General features: G+C 43.4%; 2 protein-coding genes across 17 annotated transcripts in view; one reads left to right on the forward strand and one right to left on the reverse strand.

The window, feature by feature from the left end:
- The window catches only part of PFKFB2 (6-phosphofructo-2-kinase/fructose-2,6-biphosphatase 2), a 54,345-nt gene that overhangs the window by 36,136 nt on the left and 391 nt on the right, over positions 1–17,818 (reverse strand). For 8 of the 16 annotated variants that reach the window (XR_008307072.1, XM_053249686.1, XM_053249684.1 and 5 more), the window contains exons 2-7: positions 16,504–16,646; positions 11,353–11,478; positions 9,695–9,791; positions 7,538–7,604; positions 4,230–4,304; positions 100–156 (exon numbers count right to left, since the gene is read on the reverse strand). Coding sequence is in view for 15 of the 16 variants with exons in the window: in XM_053249686.1 (XP_053105661.1) it covers positions 100–156; positions 4,230–4,304; positions 7,538–7,604; positions 9,695–9,791; positions 11,353–11,478; positions 16,504–16,603 (522 nt within the window). In the remaining variant the exon portion in view is untranslated. The other 8 variants (XM_053249680.1, XM_053249678.1, XM_053249687.1 and 5 more) reach the window with 7 other exon arrangements.
- The window catches only part of C4H1orf116 (chromosome 4 C1orf116 homolog), a 44,967-nt gene continuing 44,663 nt past the window's right edge, over positions 17,515–17,818 (forward strand). Inside the window, exon 1 of the mRNA XM_053249668.1 lies at positions 17,515–17,642. Coding sequence (XP_053105643.1) covers positions 17,515–17,642 — 128 coding nt within the window. The remainder of the gene's footprint in view (positions 17,643–17,818) is intronic.

The following is a 17,818-nucleotide window of genomic DNA, read 5'->3' on the forward strand; positions in this document are numbered from 1 at the left end:
ATCAGCTCAAGTAGCTTTAAACAGCTGCCTGCTATCTTAAGGGTATGTTTTACTGTAGGAAAACACTAGGTGGCAGCCTTTGGATGATGCAATACTAACCAATATATTGGCAGCAATGACTTCTGGATCATCACAGACAGATTCAACAAAAAACACCTGCAAAAGTAAAACAGGAAAAGGCTTAGTAAAATGCAAAGCCTGTACAGCAATGTAAACTATGCATACATTCATCATCTTAGGATCTTAATTATCAATCAGGTATTGTGTCTACAGCTACATCACATTTCTTAATTTTCCTATTTTAATAAAAAGATAAATCCTTCCTAATTAAGAGACCTAGGGTGGGTACATCTCCAGAGAAGTATCATTCAGTGCTTTTTGTTTAATTGTAAAAAGCATTTCTAGAAAAGGCAGGCCTCTTTTCTTCTAAAACTTTTTTCTGTTACTTACACAAAGACAAAAGTAAAGACTGTATGACCCATGCTGTCCTGCTACCAATTACATGGAGAGATGGGAGACCAGAATGGCCTAAAAGCCCTGTGTGTGGATTGAGGGAACAGATTATGCAGAATGAGGATGGCAGCTGTTTTGCTCAATTACTGGGGACCAATACTTTTTATCTGGCAAACACCTGCACAAAGGGAGGGGCAAGTGGGAGCTCATTTTTCACTTTGTGTTGGAGCTTCAGAGACATTCAGAAGCAGCAAGAAGCATCATGGTCATTTCAAAACTCAGCATGAACACCTGCCGTTCTCCCAACCTTTTGATTTGGGACAAGGTTGTGGACTCATCCCTGCTATTGTGTTAGGCTTTGAAATCTCTATGATACAGGAAGGCATATTGCTACTTTTGGATGCCGCTTCCAATACCAGCCAAAATTTGTAGACCTCTTGCTCAACTGCTCACCATTACATCTTGTACAGTGATCCTTAACTGGTGTTAAGTTGCTGTTGAATGAAATCAGATCAGAAAGAAATTTTTTGCCAATTTTGAGAAAGTGCTGTGGAATATGAATTGGAGTGAAGAAGCAAGTTCCAATATCTTCAAGCTGTAAAGAAAACATTCTACCAAATATGTACAGGAAGGTGCAGTTATGTGACATGCACCACTAGTTTCATCACAATGTAATACTTTTGCTGGGGTTTTTGGAACACAGAAAACCCAGCGATCAGTTATAACACACCACTTCCCTGAGGAACGGAAGTGACAAATGCAATAAGAGGGAGGAGCCATAGTTCAGTTGCAGATTATATGTTTGCGTGTATAATGTCCCAGGTTCAATCTTTGACATCTCCAGTTGAAAAATTAGTTCAGATATCAACCCCGAGAAAGGTCCTGCCTGAATACCTGCTGCCAATCAGAGCAGCTAATTACTGGGCTAGATGGGCAAGTGGCTTGACTTGTCTTATTTATTTTTAGCATAGCATAGCACTCACATTTATATACCGCTTTATAGCCGGAGCTCTCTAAGCGGTTTACAATGATTTAGCATATTGCCCCCAACATTCTGGGTACTCATTTTATCGACCTCGGAAGGATGGAAGGCTGAGTCAACCTTGAGCCCCTGGTCAGGAGCGAACTTGTAACCTTCTGGTTACAGGGCGGCAGTTTTACCACTGCGCCACCAGGGGCCCTGTGTAATTTTTAAATAACCAATTTATTTTATTGTTCAATTTTAATACCAGCTTTCATAATGCATCTCAAGGCAGTTTACAAAAGTTAATACACAATAAAATTGCATTAGAAATTACATTAAAAAAACCCTTAAAATCAGTTTAACAGTAAAAACCACAGAACACCAGAACAACCACCATCATAAAAAAGATAAACAAAAACAAGACAGCTGAGAAACCTGGCAGCCTCTAAGGAGTAAAAGCCTGAACAGAAAGTTCTTTAGTTGTCCTTTAAGAGCAGCCACAGAAGTTAAAGAGTGGACGTTCAATGGGAGAGCATTCCAGAGCCTGGCAGCAACAACAGAAAAGGCCCTGTCCCACATGCATGACAATCTAGTAGGGATGTGCATGGCTCTGAACCAGTCCGGTTTGGCACGGGGTGGGTGGGTTTGTAGCTTTAAGGGCGGGGGGGTAGTACCAACCCCCCCCCCGCTGCTCTTCCCCCTCCGGCTCTGTGGTTTTTGTAAAAGTTTCTGGGGCGGCAGCGTTCCTCCCTGCTGCCCCTGCCCCCATCGTTAGCCTGCCAGAGCGTAAGTACGTTACACGCATGCGCCTGTTCTGGCGCGCGTGTGCACTCGCCGCCGTCGCCGCGTGCGTGCTCCAGAACGGGCGCATGCGTGTAACGTACTTACGCTCTGGCAGGCTAACGACGGGGGCAGGGGCGGCAGGGAGGAACGCTGCCGCCCCAGAAACTTTTACAAAAACCACAGCGCTGGAGGGGGAAGAGCGGCGGGGGGGGACTACTACCCTCCCCGCCCTTAAAGCTACAACCCCCCTCCATGCAGAGCTGCCGGACCGGCTCGGATCCGGACCGGTTCGGAGGCCTCCAGCATGGCCTCTGAACCGGTTCGGGCACATCCCTACAATCTAGCCTCTCTCAATGTCGGCACACAGAACAAAGGCCCCTCTGACAACCTTGTTGGGTGGGCAGAAACTCTTGGGAGCAGGTGGTCCTTCAGGCATTCAGAGCCCAAACCATTAAGGGCTTTAAAAGTAATAACTAGCACCTTGAACAGGATCCGGAAACAAATTGGCAACCAGTGCAGCTCTTTCAGAATACGTGTTATATGCTCCAAACAAGCAGTTCCAGAGAGAACTCTGGCAGCTGCATTGTGCACCAACTGAAGTTTTCAAACATTCTCCAAAGGCAACCCCATGTAATGCTCATTGCAGTAATTCAGTTGTGACGTGACTAAGGCATGGGTAACCATGGCCAGATCTGCCTTCTTGAGAAAGGGATGCAGCTGGTGCACTAGCCGAAGCTGTGCAAAGGCACCCCTGCCATCACCTCCACCTGAGCATCCAAAAGCAGAGCCAGGTCCCTCAACACCTCCAAGCTGCACATTTCATCTTTCAAGGCGAGTACAACCCCATTCAGAGCTGGTTGAATCACCCTATCCCAATTGGCTTCCCTACTAACCGCACCTCCGTCCTATCTGGATTTAGCCTCAGTTTGCTAGCCCACATCCAGCCCATCACCGCCTCTAATTCACTACATCCACTGCTTCCCTAGGATCTGACGTCATCTTACATTCATATGATATGCACTGGCTAAAATTTCGTGGCTGTAGTGGCGTTTTCCATGTGGCAGTAGCTATCATTTTGCAGCTCAAGAGACTATGTTAGGAAAACTTAGCAACACAACAGAACACTGTATTAAGGACCAGTTGGTGCTGCTACACAACATGAAAAGCAGCCCTGAGGCAGCTGTGGAATAACTTGCTTCTGGGCAGCTGGGTAGTGCTACTTCCATGGTTTCCAACAGAAATAGTCCTGCCTGGGTATTCTTCAGCAATACCCAAAGCACAGGTATTTACCCATTGGTAGTCAACATTCTGCACAATGGACTGTCAGCATTAGGGACCCACCGAGGATGCTGGACAACTTGAAAGGCACCCCCGACAGTGTCGCATGACAGAGCTGCTGCAGAATGACTTAAAACTGTGTAAGTCATTCTGCAGCAGCTCTGTCATGCGACACTGTCGGGGGTGCCTTTCAAGTTGTCCAGCATCCTCGGTGGGTCCCTAATGCTGACAGTCCATTATGCAGAATATTGACTACCAATGGGTAAATACCTGTGCTTTGGGTATTGCTGAAGAAATGTAAGATAATAGACAGGGAAGAGGTCAGAACAATTCTGTAAAATAGCATTTCAAGATCTTTAAAAAAAAAAAAAGACAGCAAAGAAGGGACCCAAGATGTTTCTTTATGGACAATGATGTCTTCAGAATGCCCACCTAGGACTTAAGAAGTTCCAGGTTGTTTTTCTGCTGTGGTTTATGGTCAAAGCCACTTTTACCGCAATCTACACTCCACGAATATCAAAGCACTTTAAAAAGGTTAATTCCACTGCTTGGGTTTCAGCTGGGTTCAATATGGTCTTCCATTTTAACTGGTTTAACTGGTTTATGGACATTCCATTTCCATGCTTTAAGTCACCCATCTATAAAACTGCAAAGGGGCTTAAGACAATCTGAAGCCAGTAGTCATGAAGTATACACAATGGAAGGCTTTCATTCCATGAACCTTAATCCACATTTGTAATGATGTACTCACCTTAAAAGAATTTTCTTTAGCAAACATTAAAATCATGTCCCGCCTCTCTCGGGTTGTGTTGGTTGCATCAAAAACCTAAATAAAAGAAGAGAACAAAGTAATACAAGAGACCCTCCATTACCACGGGTTCTCTGTTCATGATTTCAGCTATTCATGGTTGGGCTATATATACCCGGTTTCCATTACTGCGTGTGTGAATTTCGGCCATTCACGGTTCCTGTGAGCGTATTTCACACTTCCGATGGCATTTCTGGCTTGGATTCACACTGGAGGCTGTGTGGGACCATGTTGGGTCTCCCCACCCTCTGGATTTGGAGGATTTGGGGCCTTTTCGGAGCCATTACTGGAGGAGCTGGAGAGGCCAAGGTACAGTGCTGCAGTCCCCACGCCCCACATTTTTAAAAAGACTTCTTCATGTACTGAGGAACTTAAGCCCCTCATTTCCAAAGGCACAAGGTTTCAATGATCACAGTCTCAGCATTTGCGGTGGTAGTGGGGGACGTAACCCCCACAATAACCAAGCTCCTGCTGTACCAAGTTGCACTGGCTAGAATTTCCAGAATTGCCTAGCTATCTTAAGAAGCATAGAACCATTGTGAGAAGAAATTATCAAACACACCGTGATGTCTAGGCACTTTTAAATCTTAGCTATTGATTTAATATTGGACTGTATTAAAGTTCAGCTCAAAACATCCAAATCCAGACAATTTCTATTAGAAAAGTACATTAGCTCTAAGGATATGCTTAAAGCAACATGTAGTTTGGCTCCAAGTCAAAAAAGAAGCAGCTCTCAAATTGCTGCCACCAATCATGCTGAACTGTGCTAAACTACTGCTTTGGTAGTAGATCTGCATTTATAACAGTATTAAATACCAGTTAATATTAGACAGCATTAATATGAAGATTTGAAGTGTAGTGATGACAATACATAAACACAACCTGGAATCACCGAGTCCATTGGGCTGGTCCAGACATGATGTGGAACCAGTATTAATCCTGGCTTTTTGTGATCACAAAGGAGCACACACGTCTCCCTCCCCTTTGCATGTGCGAGTCAGGAGAATTCTATTTCTGACTCTGGCTAAGAACAAGCCAGAATCACTTGTTACATCTAAACTGAGCAAACCTGGTTTATACTAACCAGAGCTCCAAAACAAAACAGGTTCTGAACCACAGACTGAATCTTGGCTTGTTCTTAACCAGAATTGGAAGTAAAATTCTTCCAAAGTTTGTACATAAAGGTGGGGTGTGTATGTGTGCACTCCTGAGCTTGGAAACATCGTGTTAAGGCAGAATTTAATCCTGACTCTGCATTTTGTCTGAACCAGCCAATTTTCTTTGTGAGAAAGCACTGGATGAAATCATTTTTCAGTATGCTGTAACATTTCCTATTACCCCTGCCAAAACATGAAAAGGGCACTCCAGGGAAAACCTCAAAGTTTACTACCTATCAGTAGGCCCTGTTTGGACATAACACCAAACCAGGGGTAAAAATGCCAGAGGTTTGAGTTTGTGATCATCCAAAAGCTTGAAGCTGTTGTTTCATCACCCAACCGTGGCTCTGTTTTCGCTCCCAAACCTGAATTTGAACCCTCAGTTTGCAGTGAGTTTTGCTGCTGAAACCTGAGGTTAGGCAGCAGCATTGTGTTGTCCGAATTCTGTCGCTGCCATAACCTGGGTTTCATGCACAAGCTCCTCCCACCACCACAGAGAGACCGGCTCAGAGCAGCCCATGAAAGCATCAATTCCAGGGCAGCAGTGTTTCTTGCTGGCCACCTCTCAGAGCTGATACCCCCCCACCCCACCCACTGTGCTCTTGCTCCTCCTACTGCTGCTGCTTGGCAACAGGGATTCTGCATCCCTGCAATTTCTGCATTTAAAAGGGACAGAACAGCACTGGAGAAAGCATTTTTTTAAAAAAGGAGAATAGATACACATGCAAGGAGCCCTTTCATTGACCTAACACCCAATCTAGCCCCATTCCTGGGGCTCTCAGATGTTATAAATAGAGCGTAGTTTCTTTGGTCTGAATGTACACAAAGGTGGAGTTGGGGGGACAAGACTGAGGGATATGCCCGAGAATCCCAGAAGACACAGGTTGCCAGACCACAGAAGGGCTGGGGCTGGCCGGCTGGCACTCCAGAAACAGATTCTATTATTTTCATAGGAGATAAAATGTATAGTAAGGCAGGCAGAGGATCCTGGGATTTGGTTCACTGTAACAAGGGTGCCACAAGGCTAGCAGACACAGGCAAAGCAGTAAGAAAGACCCAACACACTCTTGTCCTCATACCGGCCAGGGGGTTAACCTTCTCATGAGAAAGCCAGTCCACCGGAGAAAAGAGAAACACCAATGTGTCTCAGCTCTCTATCGGACTGCACTCTCTTCCAACTATAGGGGGCCTGCTGTTGTGGGGCTCCCAGCACCACCGGTTAACAACAGAACTCATACTCCGCATATTCCCCTTGCACCCAACCCTTCCAGACTTCAAAGTAGTCCAGGCCACTTTGGGTATTCAAGTGGTTTCTGGATGGCTGAGCAGACAAGGAGAGACCGGGGATGAATCCTATGTCCCAGACTAATCAGTACCAGCTGGGCCTGATGCTGTGGCAAATGAAAACCAGCCTCCGTGGGGCACTGTAGGATGGGACACCCGTGGATTAGAATAGTCCTTGGCTAGCTAGGTGACCGTTAGAAGCTAAAACGAGCATGGAGATGTGTTGCAGGGAGACCAGACTCTTTTAAGTGGTGCTTATATTCTTGGTTTCCGGGTCACCAGGACTGGGAGGGATGTTGCCAGGGGACCCTTCCTGGAGCTTTGGTGAAACTGTCAACTGGGCCAGGTGGTAAAAGCCCTCCAGCCAGCCAGCATGTCTCTATAGCCAGGCACTCTCTTATGAGAGAGTGGTACATTCCAGAGCAGAATCCTTCTTCATCACAAAAGAAGAATCTCTTGTGTGATTTAACCCTGCTCTAGATGGATGGTTCTCCTCATGAGCTTTAGCCAAGACCAAGCATGCTTGCACCCAGGGGAAGAGGCTGGTCCCCAGTTTTCCGACCAACTTGAACAAAAAATAGAACAATACTACCAAACCGCAAATGGAGGTTGGCAAATGAAACCTATGTCCAAAATGGAGGTTGCCAAACTGCAGTTAGTCAATCGTCTGTGGCATGATTGTTGCCTTCCCAGATTAATCATAGCTTCATCTACCTGACGTTTATGGCTATGTTCGAATGGGGCCTTAGATTTGTGTAAATGTGGTCTGGACTCATGAATTAAACACTCATTCACCTAGTGGCTACTTACAGCAATCTGGCCATTCTCCTCCATGAGATAAGCTTTCACATCCTCAAGAGCTACCAAGGCACATTGCCTGCGAAAAGAAACATGTGGATGAAAGGAATTATAAAGCAATGAGAAACCAAACCATCTGAAGCAGTCATTCAGTAGCATATATTTTACACGCATACTTTCTTTCCAAGACAACCTTCCGTATTTTTCATAAGTCAACCAATAAACCTTTTTTTCATTCTTCCTTCACTAAGGGCCAAACTAGGTGTTACTTTAGGCACATTATCTGGAGCTGTATGCTTTTTTATTGTTATGGGTGCCCTCCTCATTGGGACTGTGGGGTGGGAGATTTAACCTTTTGTCTGGCCTGGTCCTGATCTGGATCAGGTCAAGTGAGGTTGCTGTTTAACCAGAGAGAAAAACTCCTATTAGCACCATGGGAGCTTTTATAGGAAGATAGAAAGATACCTTATACTGAGTGAGACCATTGGTCCATTTAGCTCAGTATTGTCTACACGAACTGGCAGCAGCTTCTCCAAGGTCATAGGCAGGAATCTCTCTCAGCCCTATCTTGGCGATGCTAGAGAGTGAACTTGGAACCTTCTGCATGCATGCAGAAGCTCTTACCAGAACAGCTTTATTTCCTAAGGGGAGTATCTTACGGTGCTCACATATGTGGCCCCTGCTTAGCAAAGGGGACAATTCATGCTTGCTGCTACAAGAGCAGCTCTTTTCCCTAGGAGATCCTTCACCGATACTTGGTCAATAGCAGTTACAGTGAATGGGATCCAGATTGGGACCATGGTAGGTTCAAAGGGTTAAAGACCCCCTCCCCAAGCTGTTCTGACCTGAATAAGGCCCCATGTGTGTGCTGACTAACAAAGAAAGAAGCAGCACACAGCTGCATACCACATATTTAATATAACATGCATGGCATGTGCTTCAAGTCCAGTTTGACTTTGAGATAACATTTTGGTGTGTATAGCTAACTGCCAATGGCTCAAATTGTCCAGTTTACTGGGAAGTTTAGATTGTAGTTCCGTGCTTATGGAATACTTCCTGCACTGAAAACAAATATGGCATCAGCAAAACCCATGTGCTGAGCTACAGACACACAATGAGGTTTTCAAGTCCATTTCCTTCAAAAGCAACCATCTCACCCCTCCCACACAGCCAGTTAACACAAGACGTTCCCTGATCATTCTTTCTGTGATCTGCTGCCTGAGCAATTAACCAACATTTGTAAATCCTTCAAGTCCACCCACCCTACGCTTTCCAATGAAAGCACCAAATTAAATGGCTGGACTTCTTCCAGGGTTTGTTTGTTTGTTTTAATAGCAGAATGTGGGTATTTTTATTTATTTTTTAAGTCCATGTTCTAGATCTCGAGCCTATATCCTCTCCACCCACCTTCAGAGTGCCCAAGTTTCATTTGTTCCTATAAGCAGTAGCTTTCCTCAAAGAGAAAACAGATAATTAGTTTCCTTTCTTATAAATGTGTCTGTACCTGTTCCAAAGGGTAGCAATATTTCTATCAGCTTGTCCTTAAGGTCTAAAGTCTGTTATCCATTAAGACCAAGAAATTTCACTTCAAAGCTAGTTTCTAAAATAATCATGTTGACAGCATGAGCTTTATCCAAACCAAACAACCCTACAAGTCATGCTAAACAGATAACACTGTGTTTGTAAAAAGGCTAACTGTAAATGACCATGGTACAAGAAATATCGAATCATTGTATCTTGGACTTTAGAGGCATTGAACTATCACTCTGAGAAAGCATTGTGAAAAAATGTGTGTCATCCTTGAAGAAGTTATGTTGTTGAAACTTGCCAGGCTGAGTACAGTACTTTTATTAATAAATTATCTATCCAGCATGAATTTTGTCTCCCTTCATTGTCTTAGAAAAATTTAAAGCTACTCTCGAGTCCTTTCCCCTGGCTGTTGGTTGTCCTTTAATCTGCTTTATTTTCCTTAATGCAAGTCAGATACCCATTGCTCTTCTACCTTCAGATATAAATTAGATTTTTACATCCGAAGGTAGAAAAGCAATGGATTTTTGAAAATTTCAAAAATTCTCTTTTAAGTTAATCAGAGTGCCTACCAAAACAGATATCCAACGATGATACTTTAAATTTAGCAGAATTTTTTCAGTGATGCAGACATCAACTTACTTTCGAATCCTCATGGCTTCTTCATTATCATGTCTGAAGAAATCATACGACTTGTATGATTTTACTGCTTCACGACGATATACCCCTAGATTAAACACTTTGAAAAGCAAATTAAAAATGCAGTTGGCAACATTCTGTAATAATCATTAGCTCACTGAGCAAAAAACACTCACACGTCCAGCCTTGACATATTTTGATTACTAAAAAAATGTGCACATTAACAAATGCATGAGTTAAATTAAGATACTGACTACTGTCATGCTTATTTGCATCTCAATTTCACTAATTTCACTGGAAGTTACAATATAGCATGTTTAGACTGTGATATAATTTTTGCAAGCATATTATTTATACAATTTACAGCAAGGTCACTTATTTTTGAGAATCCATCTCAAGCTAATCCACAAACAGGACTCTAAATTGACTATTAATAGATTACAAGAGCCAGTTTTGTTCAGTGACTAGAACACTGAAATTAGAACTGAGAACTTGTATTAAATCTTATTTTGTCAAGGATTCAGTTATGAGTTCACTTACTCAGCTTCAGTTCCCTATCTGAGAAATTGATATAACCATAACCTACTCATAATGTAAACACAAAGGGCAAGATCCAGCCAGAGTTAGAGATTTTACATAATTCCTTCTTATTTCAGTGAGAGAAAGTTAAGAACATACTTAATTCTCTTTTGAAATCAATAAGATTTAAACACACTGGCTAACATGTTCTGCAGCATTGGAAAGGCAGAGCAAGAGCTGCACTCTCACAAAGAGGTTTGTCCTGCAGCTGAGAGTTTTGGTGGAGGGAGAAGGGGAAGCAAATTTTGCTACTCTAACCTCCTACCAAAAGTACTTTTTGGCTTCCAGAAATATGTCCCTGAGGGTTGTGCAGTCTCAGGGACATATTTCAGGAAGACAAAGTATCTTTGGATACTTTGCTAACTGGGCAAAGAGGCACCTTTTGAACATGGTGATTCTCTTTATTTAGCAGGGGGAAGTAACTGGCCCTATCCAGCCCTAGCACAGTACTTCCAGTGGTTGTTGATGGTGTCTATTATATGTTTCTTTTTCGATTGTGAGCCCTTTGGGGGCAGGGATCCATCTTATTCATTCATTCACTCTCTCTCTATGTAAACTGCTTTGGAAACATTTGTTGAAAAGTGGTATATAAATATTTGTTGTTTGTTTGTTTGTTTGGAGGGAGGAGAGATCAGTGAAAATCCCTCCCCTTTCCACCTCTGTATGTGCTCAGCTGCAGGGCAAGTCTTTGGCTGAGCTCAGCAACAGCCTCTGAGGGTGCAGTTCTTGCTCCACATTCCTAATGCTACAAAATATGCTGACCACTTTACTTTGTCCAAAGATTGCAGTGCACTTCACAAATCAAGGCCTTGTCCTGGACTGGTGCTCCTAACACGACTGAGCATTGTGACATTTACTATGGAACACTCAGAACAACCTTTACATTTTTGGTAGAGATCAAAGGCTAATTGCTTGTAGTGATAATAATCATGTTCTGAATAATCTCAGCTTCTAATTGCAGGCTTTTTCAATCACTCATAGACATGGACCTTTCTCCATTCTCTCACCATGCACAGAATTAGAGTTTATTGTGCCAACTAAGAGTTTATAACAACATCCCAAGCATAGAAATGTGCAAGAACCTTTTGTAGGCACTCCAATCCAGTTGAGGTAGCGAGTTAATTTCTTGGACACATAGGTTTTGCCTCTTGCTGGAAGGCCAATCATTACAATCAGAGTAGGGGAGTTGGTCATATAAGAGGCCCAAGCTGTAAAGAAAGCAAAGACAAAACCAGGAGCTTCAACAACACGACAGAAAAAACATGATGCTGGCAGGAAGGCAAAATATTCCATGCTTTTATTTATTTATTTATTATTAAAAATTTTATACTACCCTTCCAAAAGGCTCAGGGAGGTTTACATTAAAACACCATTAAAATCAATTAATAATTAAAACAGAAATTATAAAACTGCATAAAATAATAATTAACAATTTAAAACATCATAAAACACCAATTAAATAGCCAAAACAATTTAAAAACAAGTTTTTAAAAGCTGAGAAAGATTGGTTGAAGAAATGTGTTTTCAGAAGTTTTTAAAAAATTGCCAGAGATGGGGAGGCTTGTATCTTAGTAGGGAGCGCATTCCACAATCTTGGGGCAGCAGCCAAGAAGACCTGTCTCTGTGTAGCCACAAAATGAGTTGGCGACAACTGGAGACGGACCTCCTCTAGTTACCTCAATAGGTGGTGGGGCACATAGCGAAGAAGACGTTCTCTTAAATATCCAGGGCCTAAGCCGTTTAGGGCTTTGTAAGTTATAACTAGCACTTTGTATTTTGTCCGGAAACCTATTGGCAGCCAGTGTAGCTCCATCAACAGAGGAGTAATGTGGTCTCTCCGAGATGACCCAGAGACCAACCTGGCTGCCACATTCTGAACCAACTGAAGTTTCTGGACTACGTACAAAGGCAGCTCCATGTAGAGCACATTACAGAAGTCAAGTCTGGAGGTTAACAACAAATGTACCACTGTTTTGAGATCATTGATCTCGAGAAACGGGCGCAGCTGGAGTATCAGCCAAAGCTGATAGAAAGCACCCCTGGCCAGTGCCTCAATCTGAGAAACCATACTTCCCACCATTCCCTCTCTCCATTCATCTGCCACAGCCAAGGACAATGCATGCATTTCCTATAATCAATCAGTGGATAATGGCATGGGTGTCACAGGTGTTTGCTAATGAGGCACACTAGTCAAGCCAAAAAAAAAAAAAAAGGCAGTGACTAAGTGTGGAATATGCTACTCTGAGTTAAAAATACTTCCTAATTAAGCAAGGGGCCTTTCAAGGTGAAAAGAAAGATGTCTCTCACAGAGATTCCTCCCGAGACTACAAAGACTTCCCCCTTCATTTCTGAATGTAAAACTGGAAAATTAAATTGGGCCTGTTTTGCTTGTGTCCAATTTTTGTAACGCTTGTTTCCAAGTAATGGAAGCTGTGTATGTGTAAGAAAAGGAAAACAAAATACAGAAGTTAGTACTATATATATATTTAATACTGTACGGGATCTTTTTCCTTGGAGGAAGAATACTTTGTCATTCTCTAAAGGAATTACGGAACATTAGAGCTGGAAGGGCTGGAAGGGACTTTGGAAACCCCCACTCAGTGCAGGAAACTGCTACAGCATCCTTGATAGCTGGCTGTCTAGCATCTGTTTGAAAGCCTCCAATGAAAGACAGCCTACCACTAAATGAGGCAAACTATCCCACTGTCAAATAGCTCTTACAGTTAGGAAGTTCTTCCTAATGTGTACTCTAAATATGCTTCCTTGTAATTTCACTAGTCTAGGGTTGTGCACAAACCTATTGCAAGAACGGAACCAGCATACACATGGTGTCCGTGCATGCAAGGGTACCATTTGCGTGTTCAACAATACCTTGTTCTTTGGACAAGCACTTCCGCAGCAGGAAGCTGTATGCGGCGGTGATGAGCAGGTAAGGACCTGCTCTCCTTCAGAAAAAAAGAAGACGACCCCGCTCCCTGCTCCCTTCCCCGTAGCACTGAACCGGTTCGGCACCAAACCAGCGCATGAAACTCAATCCGTGCACATCCCTATAGTACTGTCCTCAAGAGCAACAAAGGACAAGTCAGCTCTCTCTTTTATTTGCTAGTCCTTCAGATATTTGAAAACGTCTATCACATCTCTCCTTAGTCTTCTCTTCTCAAGGCTAAACATACCCTGTTTAAACTAAATCTATCTTTGGTTTATGCATTTTGTAGCAAGGACAGAAAGGTAAAGGTTGCAGATGTGCCACATAATGTGCAGATGCTTCCCCAATAAATCCTGATTCTTTTGAGAGCTGGTGTAGCATAGTGGCTAAGAAACTGAGCTATGAATCAAGAAGTGCCTGGTTTGAATGAACTTCTAGAATGAACTACAGCTCTCCTCCCCAACAGGAGGAGAGCTGGTCTTGTGGTAGCAAGCATGACTTGCCCCTTAGCTAAGCAGAGCCCACCCTGGTTGCATATGAATGGGAGACTACACGTGTATTCCCCTTAGAGGATGGAGCTGCTCTGGAAAGAGCATCTAGGTTCCAAGTTCCATTCCTGGCATCTCCAAAATAGGGCTGAGAAAGATTCCTGCCTGCAGCCTTGGAGATGTGTCTGTGCAGACAATACTGAGCTAGATGGACCAATGGTCTGACTCAGTATATAGCAGCTTCCTATGTTCCTAACAACTATGGGCCATTGGGAAGCCACTTCCTCTCAGCTTGCCATTTGCAATATAGGGAGAATTAGGCTCACTCACCATGTGGGGTTGTTGTAGTAAGGATTACCATTCCAAGATAATATGTATGAAGTGTTTTGAAAGTGTATACAAAGTATTACTACAGTCAAGACCAACATTCTCACTGCAGAGAAGCCAGGATTAAACCGCCTAATGTCAACATTTTACAGATGTAAAATCTACAGATCAATTTCTTATAGATACCATATGATGGGAGCTTGATTATTTATTTTGTATGGACTACTGTAAGCTGCTTCATTAGTGACTTGCCTAATGTTCACACAGAACTCTTAGAAATATAGTCTGCAAATTTTACTACTGAAATAACAATTCTCCTCTCAAATGCAACTCAGCAAAGAAATATTTTTCCAAGGTTAAAGGAAGCAGATGTCAATGGGCACAATCCACAGTGAATCTCTGTGCAAGTCAGACTGAAATGAAAGGAAGTTGCAAAAGAGGATAACTATGTTCTTATGCAACCCACAATTTTAACAGAGCTTGGTTGGGCACAGAACGATCACTACGTCCAGTGTCAAAACTAAGTATTTTAAGCAGACTCGCAAAGATGAGATATTGTGTCTCTGAGAGATTTAACAATTGTAAAATGCAGTAGACATAGTTCAGCATCAGGACTAATAATTATGTTAGGCACTGCAGAGGCGTGTTAAAAAGCCAAACTTAACATCAGAGTGAAGACACAAGAAACAGTGGCTCACATCCAGACTTAGTTACTCATCAGTAATACTCAGGAGTTACTCTAAAAGTCTAGAAACTATTCCTTTAGTAACTATTTAATTTCAATAGGGCTTCCATTGAGTAATTTAGTCAGGATGTAAGCCAATCTCTCCGTTTTTAAGAACGAAAAGCAGTTATGGAAGACTGCTAAGTTTCAGCTGAGGAACTATGGACTCTGTGTGCGTCTGTGGGATACACACACACCCTTGCCCTCTGGTATTTTTCAGGGTGAAATTATCCTCCCTAAAATGTTTTTCTGCTTGTGGGGAAAAAAATTGATACCTGCATTTTGTCTCAATGAAAAAACAGTTGTGGGAGATTTTGAGTTGAAAAACAGATGGAGGAGAAAAGGTTAGGCAATAGTTTCTCTGTTGAAACTGGCAACCTCCTGTGGAGGCTTCTACCATTTTTTGTTCTAAACCTGCCAGAAGACTGTGACTTATGTTTCCTTTTTAATATTTAGTCTGGCTTTAAATTTCAAAAGGGGAGATAGGATTCTGCAAACATCTCTGAAATAATGTGAGTTGGTAGTACTACAACTCTTTGAGAATTGGATTCTAATGGCCAGCTTCCATACTGGGCTTGAACCGAACCGGGCATGTTCAGTTTTGGAACCCTGAGCAAGGGACCCAGTTCAACTCGGAGTCAAGCCAGTTCAGGCCCAGTTCGGGGGTGCCGGGAACTTTTTTTAAAAATGGCCTATTTACTGCCTCCGAGGCCTTGGCGGGTGGGTCTCTGGCAGTTCCCCCTCCCCTGGCCTCCAAAATGGCCACCAAAAGCTCAGAGAGAGCTGGAACAGCCCTAAAGTGGGCCAAAACATCCTGAGGAAGACTGGCAGTGGAAGGTGAACTGCTAGAGATCCCCCCACAGCCTCCAGCAGCAACCCCACCCACCCCCCAGGCCTCGAGGCAGTATGTCCACCATTTAAAACAAACCCACCCAGCTTTGGCTCAAGTGTAAAATGGCTTGAGATCAAGCCAGTTTGCACACCCCTAGAAAATGGATCATAGTACTTTTAGGATGCTTATCCGCAAAATATCTTGTGAACCTTAGGACTATAGGAAATCTCGTAGGAGCCTCTCAGAGCATAACCAGTACTTTGACAGGGTACATGACTCTTAAATGACTTTTCAATGTGAACAGGATGAAGAGCTTATGTCAAATGACATGTGGTGTCATGATCAGGTGTCTTACGCTGCTAAGTGATAATCTATATGACTCATTCCATAAGCAATTCATTTAAACTATTTATATTTAAAAAAATTTTCATTATATTTTTATCCTGACATTCATCTAAGGAGCCCATAGTGATGTAAATAGCTCCTTACATTTTACCTTCACAGCAATTCTGTGAGGTAGGGTCAGGCTCAGAGAGAGTGACTGGCCCAAGGTCATTCAGTTTGCTTCATGGCTGAGTGGGGAATTGAACTAAAGTCTCCTAAATCTCAGTCTGACACTCTAACCAATTTTATCTGTATAAAGCTTTTTTGTAGGACAGCTACCACCATTCAGTAGAGGATCCCAACACAGACAGGATCTCCCAAAATAGTAAGGGTCAGTGCCCAATTCTCAAAGTACAGAATAGGATTTTGCAAGCACTCCTGAACACCTCATTTAGTGTAGTCTTGAAACATTTATAGGCATGTTCCAAGACAAAACTGTCCCTGTGTTAAGTAGTGCACAAAACACCTGTCTGACTTTCTATATTTACACCTGGGCCAAGAAGAAATTTGCTCCCCACTGAATAACAGCCAAAGACCATCACAAATACTCACAGCACTTCTTCTCTGAGGCTCGTAGATTTGACAGCTTGTTTTCTTGGCTATAACTGTTGCCGTTTACCTGGTCTAGGACTGGCGTTGTATCCCCTGACATTGCTGCAAGGTACACACCTCCTCAGTTTTGGATTGCCAGACTCCTGGAAAAATGCAGAACAAAAGAGGAGTGTTACGAAATGCTAGGCTCTCCAACAGAAGTAAAGGGGGAGGGGAGAAATGAACACTTGCAGCAATGTGACTGAGAGTTTCTTCCAGTATGGACTGAAGGAGAGGAGAGAGAAGAGAAAGCTACACAGAAGTGGTTAGTCAAGGTCAAGACCTAAATTAAATGTATAGTATTATTTAAAAGAGATGAGATGAAACAAAATATCTAGATAAGAGGCACAGGGAGATAAATTATCCTTCCCAAGGACCTTTGCAGCCAGGAAATACAGAGAGACCCAATAAAGAGCTCAGCAGTCAGACTCAGCACCCTTTATTTCATTCATTACCACCACCAACTACCACCCAATCCCCTTTACACACACTGCCAATTGCTAAAGAGTTTTCTAGGGTAGAGGGCACTACAGTGACCAATCCAATGTTGCCAGCACAGCACACCCATGATCCTAGGGGAGACGTTGATCTCCCAAGAGATTTTCGTTTGGAGCCCACCTGTCAATCCGACCACCGAGGGCTCCGCATCTTTTGCCCCAGCTCAGGACAAGAGCCTGCCTCCCCAAAACCCCAACACACCCACCTCCGGAAGCACACACGCCCTCAACCAGCACAGCAAGCGTCGCCGCGTTCTGAGCGCAGGTCCGGACCGAGTGGAGATGATCCTGCAGTTCGCAAGGAAACGCAGCCTACGACAGAGCCCGTGCCGAGGCTCAGGGGAGGCAAGGGCATTTACAGCTCCGGCAGACCCCAGCAGCCGGTAGCCAGGTATAGGTAATACTTCCCAGACGCTGAGCGGGAAGAGGAGGGATATGCAAAGACGGCGCAAAGGGCAAAACGGAGCAGCGGCGGATGCGCAGATGCGATGTGAATTTAACAAATGACGCGCGGAGATGCAAACAGAAAGAAACAAACTGCAGAGAGCTGGGATTTGGGAACCATTTTCAAAAGCGGGATTATTGGCTGAGCGCGTATTTCAGGTGCGTTTCCCGAGAAGGTAGCTGGGTAGAGGACTTTCCACCTCCCACCCATGTGCACGCGTACAATGATGTATTCGACGCAACCGATGTTTCTTGGATATGTAATGCTGTCCCATCTAATGTGCCCACGCAATCCATAGGAGCATTGGAAGCGGCAAAACAAATCCTGAAAGTAA

Source organism: Hemicordylus capensis, chromosome 4, assembly GCF_027244095.1.
Source record: "Hemicordylus capensis ecotype Gifberg chromosome 4, rHemCap1.1.pri, whole genome shotgun sequence".
Taxonomy (NCBI): domain Eukaryota; kingdom Metazoa; phylum Chordata; class Lepidosauria; order Squamata; family Cordylidae; genus Hemicordylus; species Hemicordylus capensis.